General features: G+C 38.6%; 1 protein-coding gene and 1 non-coding gene across 6 annotated transcripts in view; one reads left to right on the top strand and one right to left on the bottom strand.

Moving 5' to 3' along the window:
- CDK15 (cyclin dependent kinase 15) overlaps nucleotides 1-22,454 on the bottom strand; it is a 103,184-nt gene extending 80,730 nt beyond the window's left edge. For 2 of the 5 annotated variants that reach the window (XR_007478470.1, XR_007478472.1), the window contains exons 1-4: nucleotides 19,420-22,454; nucleotides 7,408-7,765; nucleotides 6,536-6,685; nucleotides 6,237-6,331 (exon numbers count right to left, since the gene is read on the bottom strand). Coding sequence is in view for 2 of the 5 variants with exons in the window: in XM_004262847.3 (XP_004262895.1) it covers nucleotides 6,237-6,331; nucleotides 6,536-6,685; nucleotides 7,408-7,530 (368 nt within the window). In the remaining 3 variants the exon portion in view is untranslated. The remainder of the gene's footprint in view (nucleotides 1-6,236; nucleotides 6,332-6,535; nucleotides 6,686-7,407; nucleotides 7,766-19,419) is intronic. The other 3 variants (XR_007478471.1, XM_004262847.3, XM_049712367.1) reach the window with 2 other exon arrangements.
- On the top strand, nucleotides 20,413-20,519 carry LOC117201918 (U6 spliceosomal RNA). The gene has a single exon (XR_004484064.1). It is a non-coding gene; the product is annotated as a U6 spliceosomal RNA (small nuclear RNA).
- Nucleotides 22,455-23,804: the final 1,350 nt, after the last annotated feature.

Raw genomic sequence — 23,804 nt, 5'->3', positions numbered from 1 at the left:
CCATAGCAGCAATTTATACTAAGGATGGTTTAACAAAAGTAGCTTTCCTTCAAAATTTATTCCAGTATATGAAATGTACAATTTTGTCAAAATAAAAAAGTTTAAAAAGTCATATGTATATATCAAGCCATTGTTTTCTCTTTACCAAAGTGATATATATTTATTACAGAAAATATGGAGAATATGGGAAAGCACAGAAAAAAATAACCCAACAAAGCCAGCTTCATATTTTTTTTTTCAGCTTCATATTTTGATGTATATTGTTTCTTTTATTTCCCTTTGTGCACTTGTTTGAGCCATTCTTATTTTTCATCTGAATTATTGTAATGACCTCCTAGCAGTCTTTCTGCTTATATGTTTGTACCCCTACTGTCTACTTCCAACAGTAGCCCAGGGCATCTTTTTTAAAGTGAAAGTCAAAACAAGTCACTTCTGTGCTCAAAACCCACTGTCATCTCCACATTTCATTCTGAATAAAAGCCAAATTCTTACAATTGCCTCCCAGGTGCTACCTGACCTGCCCAGTCCCACCATTCTCTCTCTCTTCATCTCTTACTCTCCCCTTATTCATTGTTCTGTTTGCTGATGTAAGCTAAATGCCAGAGAACAGAGACGATTTTAATGTAAGTATAACTATATTGTTTTTAATACAGTGGGATTCACATCGTATTATTAGGAACCTGTTTTTCCTCCATTTAACTTTTTCTGTTAGTCATTCTTGTATTATTTGACATTTAATAGTAACATTTCATCATATAAATATGTACAATGTATTTTGCCAATTCCAAATATTTTAACATTGTTTCTAACTTTTGGCTATTATAAAAATGCCTGGACGATCATATTTGTTCATATTTGTAGATAAATCTTTTCATACAGCCTCTGTTATTTTCTTAGGGTCGTGGTGGAATTGCTAAATCAAAGAGTATGCAGTGCACAAATTTTTATTGTTTTGAACACATATTCCCAGATTGTGCCGCAGAGTGATCACACCATTAACTGGTCGTGAGCCTGGCCATTCTAGCACCCTCTCGCCAACAGCGGGCAGCATTGTTTGTTTTTTGTTGTTGTTGTTGCTTTAAGATTTCATATTTTAGAGCAGTTTTAGATTTACAGAAAAGTTGAGAAGATAGTACAGAAAATTCTCATATACCTCACATCCAGTTTCCTCTGTTGTTAACATCTTATATCACTATGATACATTTGTTAAAATTAATGAGCCAACATTGATACATTATTATTAACTAAAGCCCTTAGTTTATTAGGAATTCTTTAGGTTTTTTTTTTTTTTGCAGTAAAATTGTATTGCTTGTTGTGGGTTGCATTGTAAATTGGTAAAATTTGGGGAAATGCAACATGATCATATGTGTGAAAAGCCATAAAACTACCACACTCAGGAATTTTTCTCAATAGTTACTTAACAAAGATTTCAATAATTCCAAGTGCATGGAAGATATCATTCACTGTGTTAGTTACAATAGAAAAAAATAGAAATAGCTGAAATGTTCAACATTGGAGAAAAAACTGATTTGATACATTTACATATTGCAATATGATTACCAGGATTTCTTTAGTTTTTACCTGATGTCCCTTTTCTATTCCAGGATCTCTTCTAGGACACCACATTGCATTTAGTTTTCATGTCTCTTTAGGCTCCTCTTGGCTGTGACAGTTTCCCAGACATTCCTTGTTTTTGATGACATTAAAGGTTCTGAGGAGTACTGGTCAAGTATTTTGTAGGATACCGCTCTATTGGAATTTTTCTGATGTTTTTCTTATGATTAGACCACAGTTATGGGTTTTGGTTTCATCACATCATATTAAAGGTACATACTGTCATCAAAATTTATGGCTTTTGATGTGGCCTTAATCACCTGGCTCAGGTAATACTTATCAGGTTTCTTCACTGTAAAGTTATTCTCCCCCCACCCCCTTCCATACTGAACTTTGGGAGAATGTCACTATGAGTAGCCCACACTTAAGCACTGGAAAGTTATGCTCCACCACCTTGAGGGTGGGTTATTTGCATAAATTATCTGGAAATTTGTCTCTTCTCTCCCATTTATTAATTAACTGAACCACTTATTTACAGCACTATGGACTCATAGTCACTTTATACTTTGGGTTACAACCCAATAAATACTATTTTATTAATTTTGTTGCTCACATTTTTCCACCTTTGTTCTTTGGGAGCTTTTTCAGTTGGCTCCTAGGTATCTTTGACATATCCCCATAAATGTGGGACTTCTTTTGGGGGGCATGTTTTTATCTTCATTTTTTGGCCTATTTAATAGGTAAAAAGGATTATCACACTTTAATTTCTATTCCTTTAAATAACTGTGGAACTGAGTTTTCATAAGGTTATTGGTCTTTTCTGTTCTTTTGTGGTTTACCTGTTTGCCCATTTTTTATTGAAATATTTTACATATACTTTTCACCAATTTCTTTTGTTTGCCTTATCATATCTTTGAAATTTTAAACTTAAAAATTTTTATGATGCTCAGTATTTTCCAAAATGTTTTACCTGGAACATAGCTCTGTGAAATTCTCCCTATCCCCTACCCGAAATTTTTCTGTTCAAATATGTTTAGAAAATACTTTATACTTCAAAATTTTTCTTCATCTTTTTAATTTTAATTAATTTATTTATTTTGTGGTACATGGGCCTCTCACTGCCGTGGCCTCTCCCGTTGTGGAGCACGGGCCCCGGACGTGCAGGCCCAACGGCCATGGCCCACGGGCCCAGCTGCTCTGTGGCATGAGGGATCCTCCCGGACCGGGACACGAACCCGTGTCCCTGCATTGGCAGGCGGACTCCCAACCACTGTGCCACCAGGGAAGCCCTCTTCATCTTTTTTAGAGAGTCATGGTATACATCAACATTTTAAAGATGCTGAGAGCAGCTACAATAAAGGATCACATTTTATTTTGTTCTAGGGTTACCCGTGTCAATTGCACAATGGTAACGGTTTCAGTGAAACTTCTATTAAGGTGTCTCAGAACTGGGGGGGTCCCTAGAACGTACTTGGATAGATGGGGCACCATGGACATGTCCAATCTTCCCTTACAGGTTCTGACTTAAGTGTTACATATAGACAGACCTTTCCAGTCCAAAAGTTACACAGACTTCCCCTGTTTATTCTTCTAGCTCTTGTATGTTTCCTTTTTCATTTAACTCTTTAATCCACTGGGAATTTATATTGTATATTTACCTTTTCCAAATTGCTAACAATTGTCCCAACTCCATTTATTGGACTGTTTATTTATTTATTTATTTTCCCTGCTGATTCGACATGCCACCATGATTGTATATTAGATCTTACTAATACTTGGATTTGGGACTGTTCTGAACTTTTACAAATCATATTTCTTTGATCTGTCTTATACTTGTGCTACACTATTTTAATTATCGTAGCTTTTGAACATATTTAGAATACATTAAAACTCTAAATTACAGAATCATTGACATCTTTGTGCTACTAGATATTCTAATCCAAATATCCTTACAAGGGTCCCTGAAATGCTCTACAAGACCCTATATAAGGCTCTACTGCATCTGCAGCTCCTCACTGTCCTCACATCCTTCCATTCTCCAAGCCCAGTGCCAGGCCTCCTCCTGCCTCAGGGATTTGCTACTTGCTGTTCCCTCTGCCTGAAACTCTCTTCCACTACACACTCACACAGCTCATGCCTCACCTTTGTCAGTCTCTGTTCAAGTGTTCCTTTCTCAGTGAGGCCTCCTCTCTCACTATTTAAAATAGTAATTCACCACCCCACTCTGGCACTCCCTATTCCTCTCCCCTGTTTTATTGTTTTCCAAAGCATTTTCACTCTTTGACAAACTCAGTCAAAGAGTTCATTTGTTTATTGCCTCTCTCACCCCCACTAGAACATACACTCCATAAGAGCAGGGATTTTTGTCTCTCTTGTTTTCCAATGAGTCCTTATTGGCTAAAATAGTGCCTGGCACAGAGTAGGTGCTTAATAAATATGAGTAGAATGAATGAATGCCTTTCTGGCTTTTTCTTCAAGTCTTTTATATCCCTTACTAAATCTTTATATAAATCCTGCCTTTTTTTTTTTTAAATTTTTGGCCGCGTTAGGTCTTTGCTGCTGCGCGTGGGCTTTCTCCAGTTGCGTTGAGCGGGGGCTACTCTTAGCTACGGTGCACAGGTTTCTCATTGCAATGGCTTCTCTTGTTGTGGAACACGGGCTCTAGGCACGTGTGCTTCAGTAGTTGTGGCACACGGGCTCAGTGGCCGTGGTCTGCGGGCTCCAGAGTGCAGGCTCAGCAGCCATGGCACACAAACTTACTTGCTCCACGGCATGTGGGATCTTCCCGGACCAGGGATCGAACCCATGTCTCCTGCATTGGCAGGTGGATTCCCAACTACTGCGCCACCAGGGAAGTCCCAATCCTGCCCGTTTTTGATTGTAATGATCTTTTTGTTGTTGCTTTTTAAGAATAATTTCCCCTATAATATTTTCTATTAAGTGGTTATTGCTAATACATAAGACAACTTTTGATAAGTATATTTTGATTTTGTAACTGATCACCTTATTGCTCTATCTCACTACTTCTAATAGTTTCTTAAATGACTCTTTTGGGTTTTTTTAGGTAGACAATTCTATAATCCACAAAAATTATACTCAGTCTTTTTTTCCTCGTTGCATTGGCTAGAATGCTTATGATAATCTTTAACAACAGAGAATAGTGGGCAGCCTTGCCCTACCTCTAACTTAATGGTGATGTCTCTAGTATTTAACAAAGAAAAAGTATGTAGACTATTGATTTGAAATTATTCTACAACATAATGAGTAATTATCATTCTAATCCTATTTTGTTCAGAGTTTTAAAAACTAGAAATTGATGTTGAATTTATCAAATGCCTTTTTGACATCTATCTCTATATGTTTTAAGCTTATAAATGTAATGCTTTTGTGGTAAGGAATAAAGTGAAAAGTTTGAGTGACCTTTCTCCATTCCAGTTTCAACCACTAGAAGTAGCTACTTTTAATAATCCCTTGTATATTTTTCCAGATTCCTCTAGGCACATACATGAACAGTACGTGAACAGTGCTTTTTTTCTAAATGAGATCTTATATTGTTCTGTAAGTTGCTTGTTTCTCATAAAATACTGGGCATCTTTTCATACATCTTATACTCTAGATGGTTGCATGCTATTTCATTATATAGTGATAATTTAACCAGTCCTCCATTAATGGATATTTGTAACCAGGTTTTTACGTTTTCTATTATAAATCTTGCTGCAGTTAATACACTGTTACATATATCTCTGTGCACTTGGACAGGGTATATATTTGTAATGTATTTTTCATTCTATTACTAGGCTGAATCCTTTGAAGGAAATCTTTTATATTCTTAGTACCTAAGATAGTTTATGGAAGTGAATTAAATCCTGTTTTTACATAATATATTTAAAATGGTATCTCCTCCCAAATCCTCTTTAACAAGTAAAAATTATAACACAAGTCCTAAGATAAATAATAGTCTTGTATTTATATTAAATTTTTAAAATTAACATTTAACTACTTTGAGCCATTATTTTTCTCCATTGGAGTAACATAAATTAAAGAAATCAGACCTTCTGACCATCCCACCTTGACTAAAAGCTGTGGAGTTCGTGAATCTTCCAAATACGTTTAACAGTTTTTATTAGCCAAAATGGGCACTTGATTTCTGGATTAACAATCTTTTTATTCTCCAGCCATTTTCTGTAGAATTGCAAGTGTAGAATACCCAGGATTAATCATTCTTTGCGTACTATGTCATACTTTGTAGAAACCAACTTCAGTTTCTTCTACAAAGGCCAAGTGGAAGAAGGAAGGAGAAAACCCAAGGCTGCCATTGCAAACCTCTGTCATTGTGTTTTGGGCTGAATGGGGGGGATATGAAAATATCTGTAGAGACACCTTATCAACTGTACTTCCCACCAGGTGAAGAGCAGTAATTGTTCTTTGGGTCAGTAGTTGAGAAAGTTTAATTTGAATTGAATCAAAAAAAGGAAAAGCTGATAAATTAGTGGGCTGATTTTAATTGGGGCAGGAGAAGTTTGTTTTCTTTCAAGGCTACTTCAATAATCATGTCTTTCCCTATTGACTATGGGGTCTTGCATAGGTCCCGAACTTCTGTCCTGTGTCAGCTGGCTTCATAATGTCAAATCCTGGGGGTGAGATCCTCATCTCTAGTCTCTCCCAGCTAATGAGTCACTCACCGGCTAATCCCCTTGTAAACTGTAGCGTAAGAACCTTCACCCAGCTTCTCCAAGTTCAAGTAAGATGAGGCTGCCCCAAAGGGGAGGCTCTTCCTCTGCATAAGGGGAATGAGGAGGAGTGAGAGGAGGGAAAGAAAAGAGCAATTTTTTAGTGTTGCCTTTTTTTTCCCCCAGAGAAATTAGACAGCATTGCAGAATGTACTTGGGAAGGTCTGCTCAGTAATTGCCCTGGAAATAAGGCCCAGCCTCTCTAGACAAGCACACATTAAATTCTTGATCAACATCAGCTGCTCACTCACCCACTGAAAACCCTGACTCAGATCCTCTTCCTGAAAAGAATCGCTGTTACTCCGTGGCCTTTTACTCTTGAACTTCCGGGCACGGACAGCCTGAAGTCCCCTGGGGTGAAATGAAGTCATGGAACATGATGCTTCTTTTAGGTCTGTTAGCTAGAGAAAAAGGAAAGTGCAGGAATAAAATTTATGCAAAGTCAAGACTCAATGGCTAGCATAAACCACTTTTTCTTTATTTGCCTGATGTTAACTCTTCAAATGTTTTCTAAGCTTCCTACACGCCCAAAAGGCACCTTTCCTGAACATCAGTTCCTTAAAAAATAAATAAATAAAATAATGATATCAACTGCTGAAACACAACATTTTCTCTTCACCTAAAAATATATCTTTAAACACTTAGGTTAACCTAAATTTCTTTGATGGGTGGTTTCAAATTTTTCTCTGTTAAACCTACACTCTTTTTTTTTCATGTCCCCTTAATTTCTCTTTTTAGGGGAAAAATTTTCTAGTATAACATTGCTAATAAACATGAACTAATTACTGAAATTTTTAATCCGTAGGGTACCATTACTGCAGCTTGCTTTTTGAGGTTCAGCTCTCTAATTTAGTACTTCAGAGATTTCAAGAGAATAACTTTCTCGACTTCAAGTCAAGTGAGTTTCATGCAGCCCAAAGCATAGGATTATTTTTCCCTTTTGGCTTAAAAGAAAATCTCCAAATTTGATAACGACAATCACAAATTCTCTGTGACTTTAATAGAATTTTCTTTTTATTGATTTAGACCTAGTGCAGGAAAACCAGACCCTGCTACAGAAAGGGAGCCTCTGAACTCCTCTGTTTATGGATAGAGGAGGATGCTGCTCCTGGAATACAAATACCTTGATCGCAGCCTCCATCATCACCGGAGCACTCCTCTGACGGCTGTGTGCATCTCCTCCCTCCCAACAGCAATGGCAGCTGCATCCAGGCTGCAGAGTCTTTGCACACAGCTCTTGGCCCATAATCTTCTAGGTTCAAGGAGAAAACCCGGCACTTGAACCTCTCACCCTCTGCCTCTCCTTCCTTGTTCACTCCCTTTTTGCCAGAGGTCAGCAATGCTGGAGCTTTCATATGACTCACATGAGGGCTCTGCTTGGAGCAGCCTCATGACTTCAGCAGTTTTTCTTCATCGCAAGAAACTACACATCAGAAAGGCGGCCGCCTGCATTCATATGTGCGCAACTGAAACCAGGACAGCTAATATTGGGAAAGAATAAAATTTGGCACAATTAAAGTTCTTATTCCAGTCACAAGTTTGTGCTACTGGTATTCACGGTTTTTATGAATTTACATTGCTTATCCATATTATTGATAATATTTATTAGGCTTTCCTGGTGCTAAAGTGGATATGTTGAGGAGTATTTCCCCCCTGCCCTTCATCTGAAAGTATTTTATTTTTAAGACTTCAAAATAAATTTGCAACCTAGCCAACTTTTAGTAGTCAAAGAAACCACAGAACCCTAAAACAGGAAGAAAGCTAGATATCTACTCCATCTCTTTGCCTTTAAGCAATAGTGTAACTAACAGTCCCAACGGGTACTCATTCATTCACCAATTCAAATACTATCTAGTGAGCACCTGTGTTGTTCTTATTACTAAACAGGTAACAATGTTACACAATGGTGGAGAGAGAGAAGTTTGCATGAAATAGCTCCTTCTCTCCCTCTCTCCTCCCCTCTCCCTGCCTCCTTTCTTCCACATAAATGTAATTAACGTTTACTATATTAATACCATGACATGTCAAGGAACTACCTCAAGCTAGTTTGCAGTCTTTGAATAGAACTTTTCTCTCTCATAGACTCCTAAGGTCATTGTCACTATAATGTGCTAATTAGAGTGAGATGGAAAATAAGACACATATAAACACACACACACAATCATTAAGGAAAAAATAAGTCATGTCTATTATCACAACAATATTTATATATATTTGATATCTGAACCTTACAAGAAAAACCTTTCAGATAATTTAATTATAAGCATGTATGAAGTTTCATTTCAAAATTGCCACAAGAGACCTAAAACAAGTCAATTCAAAGATTCATTCCAATTAGAGACATTTAGTAAACACAACAGCAACAACAAACAGACTAGTTAACACTAATACAAAAAAATATTTTGTTAAACGATTAAACTTGATAATCAACAGAGAGTGAGAGAAGCTAGCTTCTCAAAATGTTTAATTCCATTAGAATTGAACATAATTTGATTATAATACATTTTATCAGAAATGCTGATTTCTTCCTAAAAGACTGTGAATTTTGTTATACAAAAGTTATACCCCAGACCAGGTTTGAGACAGTTGTTCTTTATCACCCTCTAATTATTGTAAGTTTCAGAATTTTTAAAAGATTAGCATTTTTATTAGCCTAGGGGTAATTGACCTAAGTCTCAAGTTGCTAAAACAGAATAGTTTGATTTTTTTAAAGTTTAAAACGGTATGTTTAGATACTAGAATGGGCTACTGAGGGAAATTGTGAAATACCCTTCAGAATTTTCAAAAATAAAATAATTTATGGTCTTGTTTAAAGTCAAGGAAATGACTTAAGATATTTTCTAGCTGTATGTGATAAACAATTTTTGTTACCAAAGATTTCTAAATAAGGACAGAAGACTTCGATGATTTCATTTTGAATTGTGAATCAGACCCAGTTCATGTGCCACTCCAGGTTGGCTGGACCTGCCTCAGGGCCTGGTTGGCTTCTTAATGGGAGAAACCCACTATGCTGTCTTGAAGCATGGCCACTCTTACTCATAGACCAAAGATCCCTCACACCAGAAGCTGACAAGGAGAGACCCCTGTGTCTTGCCACCAGTCTGAATGGACCAACAGAAGCTCTGGCTTCTCTAGCAACTACCTGCAAGGGTCAGGTGACACAATCGAGGAATGCAGGAAGTCCCACGGAAGGACTTCCACTATGAAACCAGCGATGTTTGTTGTGGAGCTGAAGCCAGCTCAGAAACATGCTCCATTTATGCTCTCCTTTCTTCCCTCCTTTACTTCCCTTTCCCTCTCATTTCTGCTTCCCTGGGATTGCTATGACCCTTCCCCCTCAAAATGAAGTGTTTGCATTTAAGCTTTTTTTTTAAAATTTTTATAAATTTATTTATTTTTGGCTGCGTTGGGTCTTTGTGGGCTTTTCTCTAGTTGCGGTGAGCGGGGGCTGCTCTTCATTGAGTGGGCGGGCTTCTCACTGTGGTGGCTTCTCTTGCGGAGCACGGGCTCTAGGCATGCGGGCTCAGTAGTTGTGGCTCACGGGCTCTAGAGCGCAGGCTCAGTAGTAGTGGCGCACGGGCTTAGTTGGTCCGCGGCGTGTGGGATCTTCCCGGACCAGGGCTCGAACCTGTGTCCCCTGCACTGGCAGGCGGATTCTTAACCACTGTGACACCAAGGGAGACCTGCATGTAAGCTTTTGCTTGAGGTTCTGTTTCCAAGGAATCTGTGTTGACAAATGGTAGCCATTTTTTTTAAATTAGCAGTAAAATTATAGGTTATTAATATTTTCAGGCTAGATACTCCCACCCTACAATTTTGGAGTCTTTTTTCCTTTCTCAATTGGTGTCTATTCAAACAGCTAAGTTTAGTTGAGAGTTTGCACTTTTTCTAATCTTGCATTCTGTCTTTATTTGATTTAGCCAGATTATTAGGAATTTTGGTCTAATTATAACCTTTCTAGAATATGTAGATAATCATAAACATTCAACAGATATTAACATGAAAAATAATGTGAAGTCTGTGTCAGAAACATTAAAAATAATCCACCTACATCCAATGGAGTGCAGGTGTAAAAAAAACCACCACTCTATATAATGACATGCAGTGATCATCAATATATACTTTTAAGTGAAAAACAGACAAAGATATTACAAAAAAAGAAAATTACAGACTAATGTCACTGATGAACATAGACGCAAATATCCTCAACAAAATTCTAGCAAACAGAATGCAACAACATATTAAAAGGATCATACACCATGATCAAGTGGGATTTATGCCAGGGATGCAAGGATTCTTCAATATACACAAATCGATCAATGTGATACACCATATTAACAAATTGAAGAATAAAACAATATGATCATCTCAATAGATGCAGGAAAAGCTTTTGACAAAATTCAACACCCATTTATGATAAAAAAATCTCTGCAGAAAGTGGGCACAGAGGGAACCTACCTCAACGTAATAAAGGCCATATATGACAAACCCACAAAAAACATCATTCTCAATGGTGAAAAACTGAAAGCATTTCCTCTAAGATCAGGAACAAGACAAGGATGTCCACTCTCGCCACTCTTAATCAACATAGTTTTGGAAGTCCTAGCCATGGCAATCAGAGAAGAAAAAGAAATAAAAGGAATACAAACTGGAAAAGAAGAAGTAAAACTGTCACTATTTGCAGATGATATGATACTATACATAGAAAATCTTAAAGATGCCACCAGAAAACTATTAGAGCTAATCAATGAATTTGGTAAAGTTGCATGACACAAAATTAATGCACAGAAATCCCTTGCATTCATATACATTAACATTGAAAGATCAGAAAGAGAAATTAAGGAAACAATCTCATTCACCATTGCAAGAAAAAGAATAAAATACCTAGGAATAAACCTACCTAAGGAGGTAAAAGATCTGTACTCAGAAAACTATAAGACACTGATGATAGGAATCAAAGATGATACAAACAGATGGAGAGATATACCATGGTCTTAGATTGGAAGAATCAATATTGTCAAAATGACTCTACTACCCAAAGCAATCTACAGATTCAATGTGATCCCTATCAAACTACCAATGGCATTCTTCACAGAATTAGAACAAAAATTTTACAGTTTGTATGGAAACACAAAAGACCGCAAATAGCAAAAGGAACCTTGAGAAAAACAAAACAGAGCTGGAGGAATCAGGCTTCCCAACTTCAAATTATACTACAAAGCTACAGTAATCAAGACACTATGGTACTGGCACAAAGACAGAAATATAGATCAATGGTACAGGATAGAAAGCCCAGAGATAAACCCACGCACATATGGTCACCTAATCTATGATAAAGGAGGCAAGAATATACAATGGGGAAAAGACAGTCTCTTCAATAAGTGGTGTTGGGAAAACTGGGCAACTACATGTAAAAGAATGAAATTAGAACACTCCCTAACACCATACACAAAAATAAACTCAAAATGGATTAAAGACCTAAATGTATGACTGGACACTATAAAACTCTTAGAGGAAAACATAGGAAAAACACTCTAACACAAATCACAGCAAGATCTTTTGACCCACTTCCTAGAGTAATGAAAATAAAAACAAACAAATGGGACCTAATGAAACTTAAAAGCTTTTGCACAGCAAAGGAAACCATAAACAAGATGAAAGGGCAACCCTCAGAATGGGAGAAAATATTTGCAAATGAAGCAACTGAAAAAGGATTAATCTCCAAAATATACAAACAGCTCATGGAGCTCAATGTCAAAAAAACAAACAACCCAATCCAAAAATGGGCAGAAGACCTAAATAGACATTTCACCAAAGAAGACATACAGATGGCCAAGAGGCACATGAAAAGATGCTTAATGTCACTAATTATTAGAGAAATGCAAATCAAAACTGCAATGAGGTATTACCTCACACCAGTCAGAATGGCCATCATCAAAAAATCGACAAACAAAAAATGCTGGAGAGGGTGTGAAGAAAAGGGAAACCTCTTGCTCTGTTGGTGGGAATGTAAATTGATAGAGCCACTATGGAGAACAGTATGGAGGTTCCTTAGAAAACTAAAAATAGTACTATCATATGACCCAGCAATTCCACTATTGGGCATATACCCTGAGAAAACCATAATTCAAAAAGAGTCACGTACCCCAATGTTCATTGCAGCTCTATTTACAATAGCCAGGACATGGAAGCAACCTAAATGTCAATAGAGTAATGGATAAAGAAGATGTGGTGTAAATATACTATGGAATATTACTCAGTCATAAAAAGGAATGAAATTGGGTCATTTGTAGAGATGTGGATGGACCTAGAGTCTGTCATACAGAGTGAAATAAGTCAGAAAGAGAAAAACAAATATCGTATATTAACACAGATACGTGGAATCTAGAAAAATGGTACAGGTGAACCTATTTGCAGGACAGGAATAGAGACGCAGGCATAGAGAACGGATGTGTGGACATGGGGGCAGGAAGGGGAGGGTGGGACGAATTGGGAGATTAGGACTGACATATATACACTACCATATGTAAACTGGATAGCTAGTGGGAACATGCTGTATAGCACAGGGAGCTCCGCTCGGTGCTCTGTGATGACCTAGATAGGTGGGCTTGGGGAGGGAGGCTTGAGGAAGGGTGGGAGGGAGGTCCAAGAGGGAGGGGATATATGTATACATGTAGCTGATTCCCTTCTTTGTAGAGAAGAAACTAACACAACATTGTAAAGCAACTATATTCCAATAAAAAATTTTTTAAAAGTCCAAAGCAGTATAAAAAGTTGAAAAAAAAACTATATAATGACATGCAGTGGTCATCAAAATATATTTTTTTGTTTTTTAAAATTTTTATTTTATTTTATTTTGATTCTTTTCTCTTTTTTAAAATTAATTAAATAATTTTTGGCTGCGCTGGGTCTTTGTTGTTGCACGTGGGCTTTCTCTAGTTGCAGAGAGCAGGGGCTCTTCATTGCGGTGTGCAGGCCTCTCATTGTGGTGGCGTCTCTTGTTGCGGAGCACGGGCCCTAGGCACATGGGCTTCAGTAGTTGTGGCTCGTGGGCTCTAGAGCACAGGCTCAGTAGTTGTGGCGCATGGGCCCAGTTGCTCGAACCCCTATCTCCTGCATTGGCAGGCGGATTCTTAACCACTGCACCACCAGAGAAGCCCCAAAATATATTGTTAAGCAAAAAAAGCAAAATGCTTTTTTGTGTGTTACATTTTGTGGCAAAGAAATGTGGGGAAATAAAGTGTAGTCATTAGTTTTACTAATAGTAGTAATATTACTACTACTATTTTGAAACTGTTATTGGTGTATTTTAGGATTAGACAAGTAATTATGCTAATGTCATTAGAAACCAAACTTTTCAGCTTAAGAGAAAATAAACATAAATATCAGATTGAAGAAATCAAGTAAAAATTATATGATCTAAAATAATTATATGATCTTAAATTTGATTTGGAAATATTGGTATACATATTTTGATTTTGATTATGATTTTTTCCCTAAAAAAAAAAAAAGAAACAAACTCTGTCAACCAAAAAGATATATTAGAAACAATGACAACTCAACAGAAATGAGCAATCCTGGTGCTCAATCTGCGATCTCTAAATACCATTTTCCATTAAAAAGAATCAAGGATCCATGGAGAAGTGGTGGCTGAATGTGTGGAGGATGAAATCTAGAAAGTTATCAAGAATTTGTCCAAGGCTCATCTTAAATCAGTGGAGTCACGTCAAAAAGTACACGGGGGCTTCCCTGGCGGCGCAGTGGTTGAGAGTCCGCCTGCCGATGCAGGGGACACGGGTTCGTGCCCCGGTCCGGGAAGATCCCACGTGCCGCGCAGCAGCTGGGCCCGTGAGCCATGGCCGCTGGGCCTGCGCGTCCGGAGCCTGTGCTCCGCAACGGGAGAGGCCACAACAGTGAGAGGCCCGCGTACCGCCAAAAAAAAAAAAAAAAAGGACACGGGAACCAACTTGAAAGGACTCCCATTTGCCTTAACATGGGACAATTTGAACACCAAAAAGAATAATGACTGCAATGGATTGAAACACACCAAATACATAAAATCCATAACTTCATAGTGATTCTAAATAAAAATGACCACTTGGAGGTTTCTAGTGCAGCAATTCATTACTCAGAATATTGATAAATAAAAGGGAAAAATCAAGTATTTATTTTGTCTTTTCTATACAAATTATTTTTCCAGGGTTATCAAGTAGTTAATGAGGGGGAAATTCTTCTTCATGGAAGAATTCCAGCTAATAAGTGCAGAAGAAATGACAGAAGTAGAAAATTCACTATTATGCAATCCCTAATGCAATAATAGTTCTAAGCAACAATCATCAATGGATGCTAAAATGATTAGGTGAAAGATTGATAAGGAATTCTGCAATGAAGGGTCAGGTTGACACCATCTGAGTCCTATGATCAATTTTAGCCTCACTAAATTTGGGACATCCAGACAGTATATGCCTTCTGATGTGATACAACAAAAATTGCACAGCATTACCTGTGAAGTATTTTTTTTTAACTTTTTAATTTATATTGGAGTATAGCCGGTTAACAGTGTTGTGATAGTTTCAGGTGCACAGCAAAGGGACTCTACCATACATACACATGTATCCATTCTCCCCCAAATTCCCCTTCCATCCAGGCTGCCACATGACATTGAGCAGAGTTCCCTGTGCTATACAGTAGGTCCTTGCTGGTTATCCATTTTAAATATAGCAATGTGTACATGTCGATCCCAAGCTCCCTGACTACCCTTTCCCCCGATCCTTCCGCCCGGTAACCATAAGTTCGCTCTCTAAGTCTGCAAGTCTGTTTCTGTTTTGTAAATATGTTCATTCGTATCATTTCTTTTTAGATTCCACACATAAGGGATATCATGTGATATTTCTCTTTCCCTGTCTGACTTACACCTGAGAAGTATTTTTGACTAAGGAAAAAAGTTTAACCCGAATCTAATTAAATATCTACATCTAAAACCAAATTACGAGAAATACAGAGGACAGAAAAATTAAATAATACCACAAGGAAGCAAACAGCTAAATCAGAAAGGACAAATAACCTGATTTCTCTTAAAATATTGATGGCAAAAAAAAAAGAAACAGTCAGGAGACATGACAAACAAATGCAATATGTAGACCTTGTCTGGATCCTGATTTGAATAAACTAACTGTAAAACAATGTTTCTTTTTTTCCCCCCAGCTTTACTGAGGTATAATTGACCAAAAAATTTGCATGTAATTAAGATGTACATGGTGATGTTTTGATATATGTATACATTGTGAAATGTCTACCACAAGCAAGCTAATTAACATATCAGTCCCTTCACAGTTAACCTTTGTGTGTGACAACAATTAAGATCTACTCAGCAAATTTCAAGTATGCAATACAATATTGTTAACTATAGTCACCCTGCTGCACATTAGAGCTCCAGAATTTATTCATCCTGCATACCTGAAATTTTGTACCCTCTGACCAACATTTCCCCATTTCCCCCACTCCCTAACACCTGGTAACAACTGTAAAATGACATTTCTTAGACAAGTATGGACATTTAAATATTGTATTAGATGACCTTAAAAATTCATTTTCAATTTTGCACAATGATTATGTTTTGAAAACAATCTTATGGTTAAAGATGAATACTAGGGGGCTTCCCTGGTGGCACAGTGGTTAAGAATCCGCCTGCCAATGCAGAGGACATGGGTTCGAGCCCTGGTCCCCGGAAGACCCCACATGCCACAGAGCAACTAAGCCCATGCACCACAACTACTGAGCCTGCGCTCTAGAGCCCACAAGCCACAACTACTGAAGCCCGTGCGCCTAGAGCCCGTGCTCCACAACAAGAGAAACCACCGCAAAGAAGAGTAGCCCCTGCTCGGCGCAGCAACAAAGACCCAATGCAGCAAAAATAAATAAATAAATAAGTGAATGAATTAAAAAAAAAAGAAAATCTACCTTAAAAAAAAAAAAAGATGAATGCTAAAGTATTTGCAGGTGGAATGATTTAATTTCCTTGCTTTAAAATATTCCAGAAAAATAATGCTGGAGACAAAAAAACCAAAATTGATAAAAATGTTGATAACTGATTAAGCTGAGTGATGGCTATATGGAGGTTCATTTTTGTTTAAGAATTTTCTAAACAAAAAGTAGAATAAGAATAATAGTTTTGAAAATACATTCACATGAAATCCATGTATTCTGATTATTTATTTATTTCCTTATATCCCTGCCTATTTCCTACAAGGCAGGGCAGGGGAGGCTTTAGATAAAAGTCAAGTAGTAATAGTAACAGCAACAGCTACCATGTCAGTGCCTGCTCTGTGCCAGACTCCATGCTGATCCTCCCAACTCCATGACAATGAGAAGGTACCATCATTATTCCCACTTAATCACGAGGGAACTGAATCTTAGAGAGTTTAAGTAACTTTCCCAAGATTACTAAACTAGCAAATAGTAGAAGATAATAAAGCTGCTCAAAGACTACTAAACTCCCCAGATTTTATTTAATGAGGACACACTGATAATTGTATCTGCATAAAGAGCATAAAATCTGTCTGTTTGGCCTCATTCTTTATTCATTATTAGGCTTACATTTAAATTAGTTATTATATTTAGGATAAATCAGTAATAGGTAAGTGACTCTAGTTTGTTAATCACCAGGCATGTGACATCATCTTCGGTCCAATACAAGCTAGAGTACGATTCTGAAATCCCATGCCTTCCTTCTTCCTGGAGTTCTTTAACTTGACACTTCCACATGCTCAGAGTGCTGTCTGCTGACAGTAAGCAGAACTGCAAGCACATGGCATCTGGTCTCCTTTGCACCTTTACATGCATCTGTGGTCTTTATTTACATCATACTATTATTGCCTATTAGTGTGCTATTTGTTTACTTGTACTCAGTTTTCACAATGAAGCTGATGGTGTAAATCCTAGTGTTATATTTTATTTCTATTGCCTTCAAGAAAGAGTAAAATTCAAAACTGATGAGTTAATTAGGAAGTATGTGGAGCAAGATGGTCATACTTCCAAATTTCACAAGTTCTCATTGATTTAAGACAATTTTGGAGTCCCGGGAATTTCTGCTCAGAAATGCCAAATGCCCCAGTCACAATTTTCTAGACTTAAATTCTGTGCCCCTGACTCTGATACTAGACTCCTCGCATCCTGGCCTTATGTGCTATGAATCAAAACTGTGAACTACAGATAGAACGCTGAGGAATGCTGAGTGATTCCATATGTATAGGTCCATATCTTAAAACCACTGGAAAGCAATGACAGGTTAAAAGAGACATTTCACAAGCAGGTAAAGAAATCTAATTGCAAGGTGTTCCTGTGACAGAATGGCTTAGCCTATGAAAGTATAAAATTACACTGAACGCTATACCTAAAGAGGACCCTTTGTCTAAAACTGTAGGAATCCTTGGCATATCTGTAGACGCAGGGAAAATGGAAAGACACTATTTCCCGTATAAGCAAAAAATAAAATTATGCTTCTACAGACTAGATGTTTTCTCTGTTGTTATTTGCATTTGTATGATTGTTTGTTTTAATTTCTTGAGTCTGAATGTTTTAAGGGAAAATTCCAGAAATGACTTGAAGTGATGATTTGGTGCCCAATAAAATGGGGGACACCAATTTTATCCTTTATTTTTGATTTTTAATATATTATGAAATAATAATATGATTTTCAAAAAGAGTGATTTCATGTTCTCTTTATAAAGAATAGATTTGTATTTATAGCATAAACAGGTTCCATGGTGAGGCAACTAGTCACACATTTAGTCCAGGTCTTCTGGCTAAAGGTAGAAAACAAATGACAATAATACTAAGGCAAACACATGGTTTACCTGTATTTACTCATAACAGTTCTGTAGTCAGAAGCATTAAACAATTTGCCCAAGGCCACACAAGAAAAAAGTGGTGGAACCAGGATTTAAACCAAAGCAGAAAAGCTCTGATGTCTGTACTTTAAACCTACTTGACCATTTTCCTTCTTGATATAAATTAAGAGTTGGGAGATAATGTCACACCAAAGACTTACCACGCCTGTTCCTGGTCCTCTGTTCTTTCATTAGGCATTGCCACCTAATACGGCTACCATTTTTTGATCTGTTCTAACCAAGCACTTCCTATATATTATCTCACTTAATTCTGTGACATAGATATTTATTCCCCCAATTTTAGATGAGAAAACTGAGGATTGCCCCACATTTTTTAGAGTATAAAGTGTCACAATTAGAATTTAAACCCACTGGTATTGATTCTAGGATCTGTGCTCTTAACCATGTCTCCACACAATGAGCACCCAGGTGCTATGAGCACCCTTTTCCCTGACATACAGTGGGTCCATTAACTCAGCACAGTGTTCTCTTGTACATGGACAGGAATTTTGTTTCTTGGTACCCAGAATGGTACTCTAAGCCATGTGAAAGAACTTCCTCTCTGACAGGAAACATGCATCCCTGAAAGCAGAGGCTGAAGTGAGTGTCTTCCTCCTGTGGTCTTCAGCACAATCTGCATCTCTTCCCAGTAGCCCCTCACAGTCAGTTTACAATGAGAACAATTAGTCCACTAAAGAAGTGCTCAGGCCGGTGACTAAAAATAATGCTACCGCTGTACAACGTGCCATTGTTAATTTCTGTGAAATGGATTAAAATGCTCCCATAATCTTCTTTAACATTGTCCTAAGGTTTCTTACTCTGTCAGAGTAAAATGGTCTAGCCCGAAAACCCATCCTTTTTCATGCTGAAGCGTAGCACTCTCCAGAGTACTAAAAGTATTACAGTAGCTTTAGAACTGTTTGAAACCGTCTCCTGCAATTTACTATTACTTTAAAATATGTGTATATTGTGGGTCTGTAAATACAAATAAACACAACTTACAAAAACCTGACTTGTAAATTTCTTATACCCACAAACTGTGTGGCCCACTCTGAGAGTCCCTCTCCCCATCTCTGTTCCAGGATGCCAGATCCCCACCTAGTCTTTCATTCCGGAAAGCAGCCAGCCTTGTACCGACAGCACCACTAGGTGGCCAGGGTGGAGAACTGGCCAACTCGACTTTTCCTCCCTCCAAACGTCTTTTTTTCCTCAAGAGAATGCCCCAACCTCCTCCACCACACACTCACCTCAATTTTCTTTGGACGTTGCCACTCAGCCACGGTGATTCCACTTCAGGCGATCTTTCTCCAGTTTACACGTATCCGTTTTAAAAAATCTTTTTTTTTCCTTCTCCTCACCCAGTTACTCCATAAGTTTTTCTTAATCTTCCAATTGTCTTTATCATATACAAAAGGCTAGCAGTTACTAGGGCTGGGCAAACCAAACTTGGCTCCAAGGCTCTGAAATGTAGAGGATTTTTAAAAATTAAGTGTTTTTAAACCTGTGCAAATCGATTAGGCCTCTTCCTCTCAGAAATACTGAGCCCTCCCCAGCTCCCAGTCCCCCAGAAGCCAGTTAGCTCCGGGCCAGGGCAGAGCCTTCAGTAACAGCTAGGGGAAAGCTGATGGGCTGGAGACCCAGAGTAAGAAAGGTATTAAAAAAAATTAAAAAGAAAGGTAGGGGGCTTCCCTGGTGGCGCAGTGGCTGAAAGTCCGCTTGTCGATGCAGGGGACATGGGTTCGTGCCCCGGTCCGGGAAGATCCCACATGCCGCGGAGCGGCTGGGCCCCTGAGCCATGGCCGCTGAGCCTGTGCGTCCGGAGCCTGTGCTCCGCAACGGGAGAGGCCACAACAGTGAAAGACCCGCGTACCGCAAAAAAAACAAAAACAAAAACAACAACAACAAAAAAGAAAGGTAGGGAGGGAAAGGTGGGGGTGGGGAGAGGGAGAGAGGGAAGAAGGAAAAAATGTTGGGAGAGGGAGACACAGAGAGAAAAAGAAAAAAAGGAAGAAAAGCTTAACCTGGGGAGACCCTTGTGCAGTTTCCTTTCTCATTGCTTCCCACCAGCCAGTGCCCGATTGGGATGAGGCGTAAGTGGGGAAGAAGGGGGGCACCAAAAATGAACAAACAAACCCTCAGTAATCAAAACAAATTAAAATGATAAATAATCTTGATGCAATATTTTTTGATGCAATATTTTTAAATATAAAAAATTTTTAATTAAAATAAAAATTAATGCAGTGCTCGCTTCGGCAGCACATATACTAAAATTGGAACGATACAGAGAAGATTAGCATGGCCCCTGCGCAAGGATGACACGCAAATTCGTGAAGCGTTCCATATTTTTTATAAAGATGTTAAAAAAAAAAAAATTAATGCAAAAAATCCATGATGAACAGAATACAGTATTAACATTTTAAACAAAGACAAGCTGTTGCTTATTTACGACCTCTCATCTCTGCAACACAGAGCAGTCATTTCCAATCAACCCCTGGCCCCTACAGCGTGGCTGCTGACCCCTGCCCTTCCTCCCACCCCCCAACTGGCTGTGACAGTTTATGAGGGCTGATTGACAGGGGTGTGTAAGCAGATTGGCAATGTGGGATTTTTTTCCTATCTATTATCTATCTATCTATGTTTTTCCAAATTATAGGGTTTTTATTAACTTTTTCTGATTGGGAGGATATTTAGATCTATACAGGTGTAAGGGCGCAGGTTTTTCCTGTGGCTCGGGTTCCAGTATGGGGCGCTGCTTCCCACTCTGGAAATCCAAAACTTTCATCCAACTTTTCTCCTTGACCCTTAAAACCTGCCTTTCTTTAACTACCAGCATTCATGAAAAATTATTCATTCAATACCAAGGGGTTTTCCTTCTTGTTTTTTAAATTGTAAAATATTGCAGAAGTATTGATTTCAGGTATATTTTTATATATATGTACATAGGCCCCATGGCATGGCATGTGGGACCTTAGTTCTCCACCAGGGATCCAATCCACACCCCCTGCATTGGAAGCACAGAGTTCTAACCACTGGACCACCAGGGAAGTCCCTCAGTTATATATATACATATATATATTTTTTTGTTTTAATTAATTAATTTATTTATTTATTTATCTTTGGCTGCGTTGGATCCTCATTGCTGCGTGTGGGCTTTCTCCAGTTGCAGCGAGCAAGCTCCTCATTGTGGTGGCTTCTCTTGTTGTGGAGCACAGGCTCTAGGTGTGCGGGCTCCAGTAGTTGTGGTGCATGGGCTTCAGTAGCTGTGGCACGTGGCTCTAAAGTGCAGGCTCAGTAGTTGTGACGCACGGGCTTAGTTGCGCCGTGGCATGTGGGATCCTCCTGGACCAGGGCTCGAACCTGTGTCCTCTGCATTGGCAGGTGGACTCTTAACCACTGTGCCACAGGGAAGTCCCACCTCAGTTATATTTTTAATTGTACATGCACATTATTTGAATGACATCATAAATCAAATAACATTTGTAGATTAGTCCAGGAACTAATCCATTATTTACCTCACTGTTACTATGGAAAAGCATGTTCTAAGTTTCAAAAAACTCATCTGCAAATACATATTTGAGATGCTATCTTTTGTAGGCTGGGGGCTAAATGCTTTCTTTAAATATTTATAACAATTTACATGTTATATGTGTAATACACACTAAGGAAGGAGGCCCTTTAGCCCAAACTACTGCTCTTTACTTTTAGGAAAAACAGTGACTTGTAATGACCAGCTTGAGATCAGAAAGCTAAGCTATGCCAGTAGAATGGGTTTCGTCAAAAAACTAAGGTAAGGAAAGAATAAGAGAGAGAAGTGTGACATTATTAGGCACATATTACATAACAATAACTCAAATCCAGAAGAATTTTTTTTAAAGGAAATTCAGGCAAGGTTTTATTTCATTTAAATATAGATATTTACTTTTTAATTAATATATGCTTGCTCTAATGGTTACTTCTATGTCATAATATAGGATTTATTAATATATGTCTCAACATATCTCATACAGCTATGTGCTTCCATTTTAAAAATAACAAGTTAGCACCTGCTTACCTACATCTGGTGGTTAGTCATTTAATCCACTATTTTTTTTGCGGTACGCAGGCCTCTCACTGTTGTGGCCTCTCCCGTTGCGAAGCACAGGCTCCAGACGCGCAGGCTCAGTGGCCATAGCTCACGGACCCAGCCGCTCCGCGGCATGTGGGATCTTCCTGGACCGGGGCACGAACCCGTGTCCCCTGCATCGGCAGGCGGACTCTCAACCACTGCGCCACCAGGGAAGCCCTAATCCACTATTTTTGGTATGAGGTGAGTAAAAGCATTTCTTTTTAAACCATTCCCCCAAATTACAATATGTCGTCAGCAGGTCTTTGCTCCTCATCTTGGTCATTATCTTCTTACATGAAGTTCAGCCACAGAGTAAAATGCTCCCAGATGTCAATGAGATTTGGGTGCCCCTTTTCTAAAATCTCAGCCACTTAGAATCTCAGCATCCGTTTTTAAAAACGAAGGTGTAAGTTGTTTTAAACTACCTATTTAACTTGGGAGAGAAATGTAATCTAATTCAGTAAGAATAAAAAATGTAACACATACACACACACACAGCCTCTGTTTTAATGGTTAAGTAGAATAAAAAACACAGACTACAACTACTTTGAAAGCCCAGAAGAAGTTTCTGTGGTATACTTTTAAAATTCCTCTTTGATCATTTCTGATACATCCTCACAGACCCTTAGTTACCTATGAAATCAAGTCTAAATTCCTCAGCTTGGCTTCAGACAACCTGACTCTATCCTGCCTCACCCTCCACTATTCCCCACTCATCCCCCTACTTGTCACTGTAGTCACACCAGTAGCTTCACTGCCCAACAGACCTTCCCTGCTGTTCTGACTCAACCTTCATGTGTCTCTCCACTGACACCTTCTTCCCTCCCCTGTACCTATCCATCCCTCAAGTCCTGGCTGAGGTTCTATCTCTGCTCAAAACCTTTCCTTGCTTCTTTGATTCTCCCCACTCCACACCCCCATCTCTTCCAAGGATGAGCTCCTGGATCACTGACTGTCTGAACACTCTAGTAACTACTTTTAATGTTTTCCTAACAAGTTGAGAAAAACATTCTTTGAGGGTATGAACTATATCTTATACTCCTTTCAGATTCCTATTAAATGGCTGTTAAATTAAATAACAGGGCTTCCCTGGTGGCGCAGTGGTTGAGAGTCCGCCTGCCAATGCAGGGGACACAGGTTCGTGCCCCGGTCTGGGAAGATCCCACATGCTGCGGAGCGGCTGGGCCCGTGAGCCATGGCCACTGAGCCTGCGCGTCCGGAGCCTGTGCTCCGCAATGGGAGAGGCCACAAACAGTGAGAGGCCCGTGTACCGCAAAAAAAAGAAAAAAAAATTAAATAACAGCATGTACATATGTGTATGAATGCACCCCTACACACATTCACATTCATTCATGTAGAGGATGGGAGCCTAAAATCAGCGTTCACTTATTGTTCATTCTGATCCTACTCTGAGGCATATCCCTGAACCCTGCCCTCCCATGAGTCTTATTCTCAGTTTCTAATACTGGCCTTCACTGACTCTGTTACTTCTTTTCTGTCATCCTCTATCATCCTCTTTTGGAACCC

Source organism: Orcinus orca, chromosome 7 (assembly GCF_937001465.1).
Source record: "Orcinus orca chromosome 7, mOrcOrc1.1, whole genome shotgun sequence".
Lineage (NCBI taxonomy): Eukaryota > Metazoa > Chordata > Mammalia > Artiodactyla > Delphinidae > Orcinus > Orcinus orca.
The sequence above is the reverse complement of the archived record's forward strand: the minus strand, read 5'-3'. Positions and strand labels throughout refer to the sequence as shown.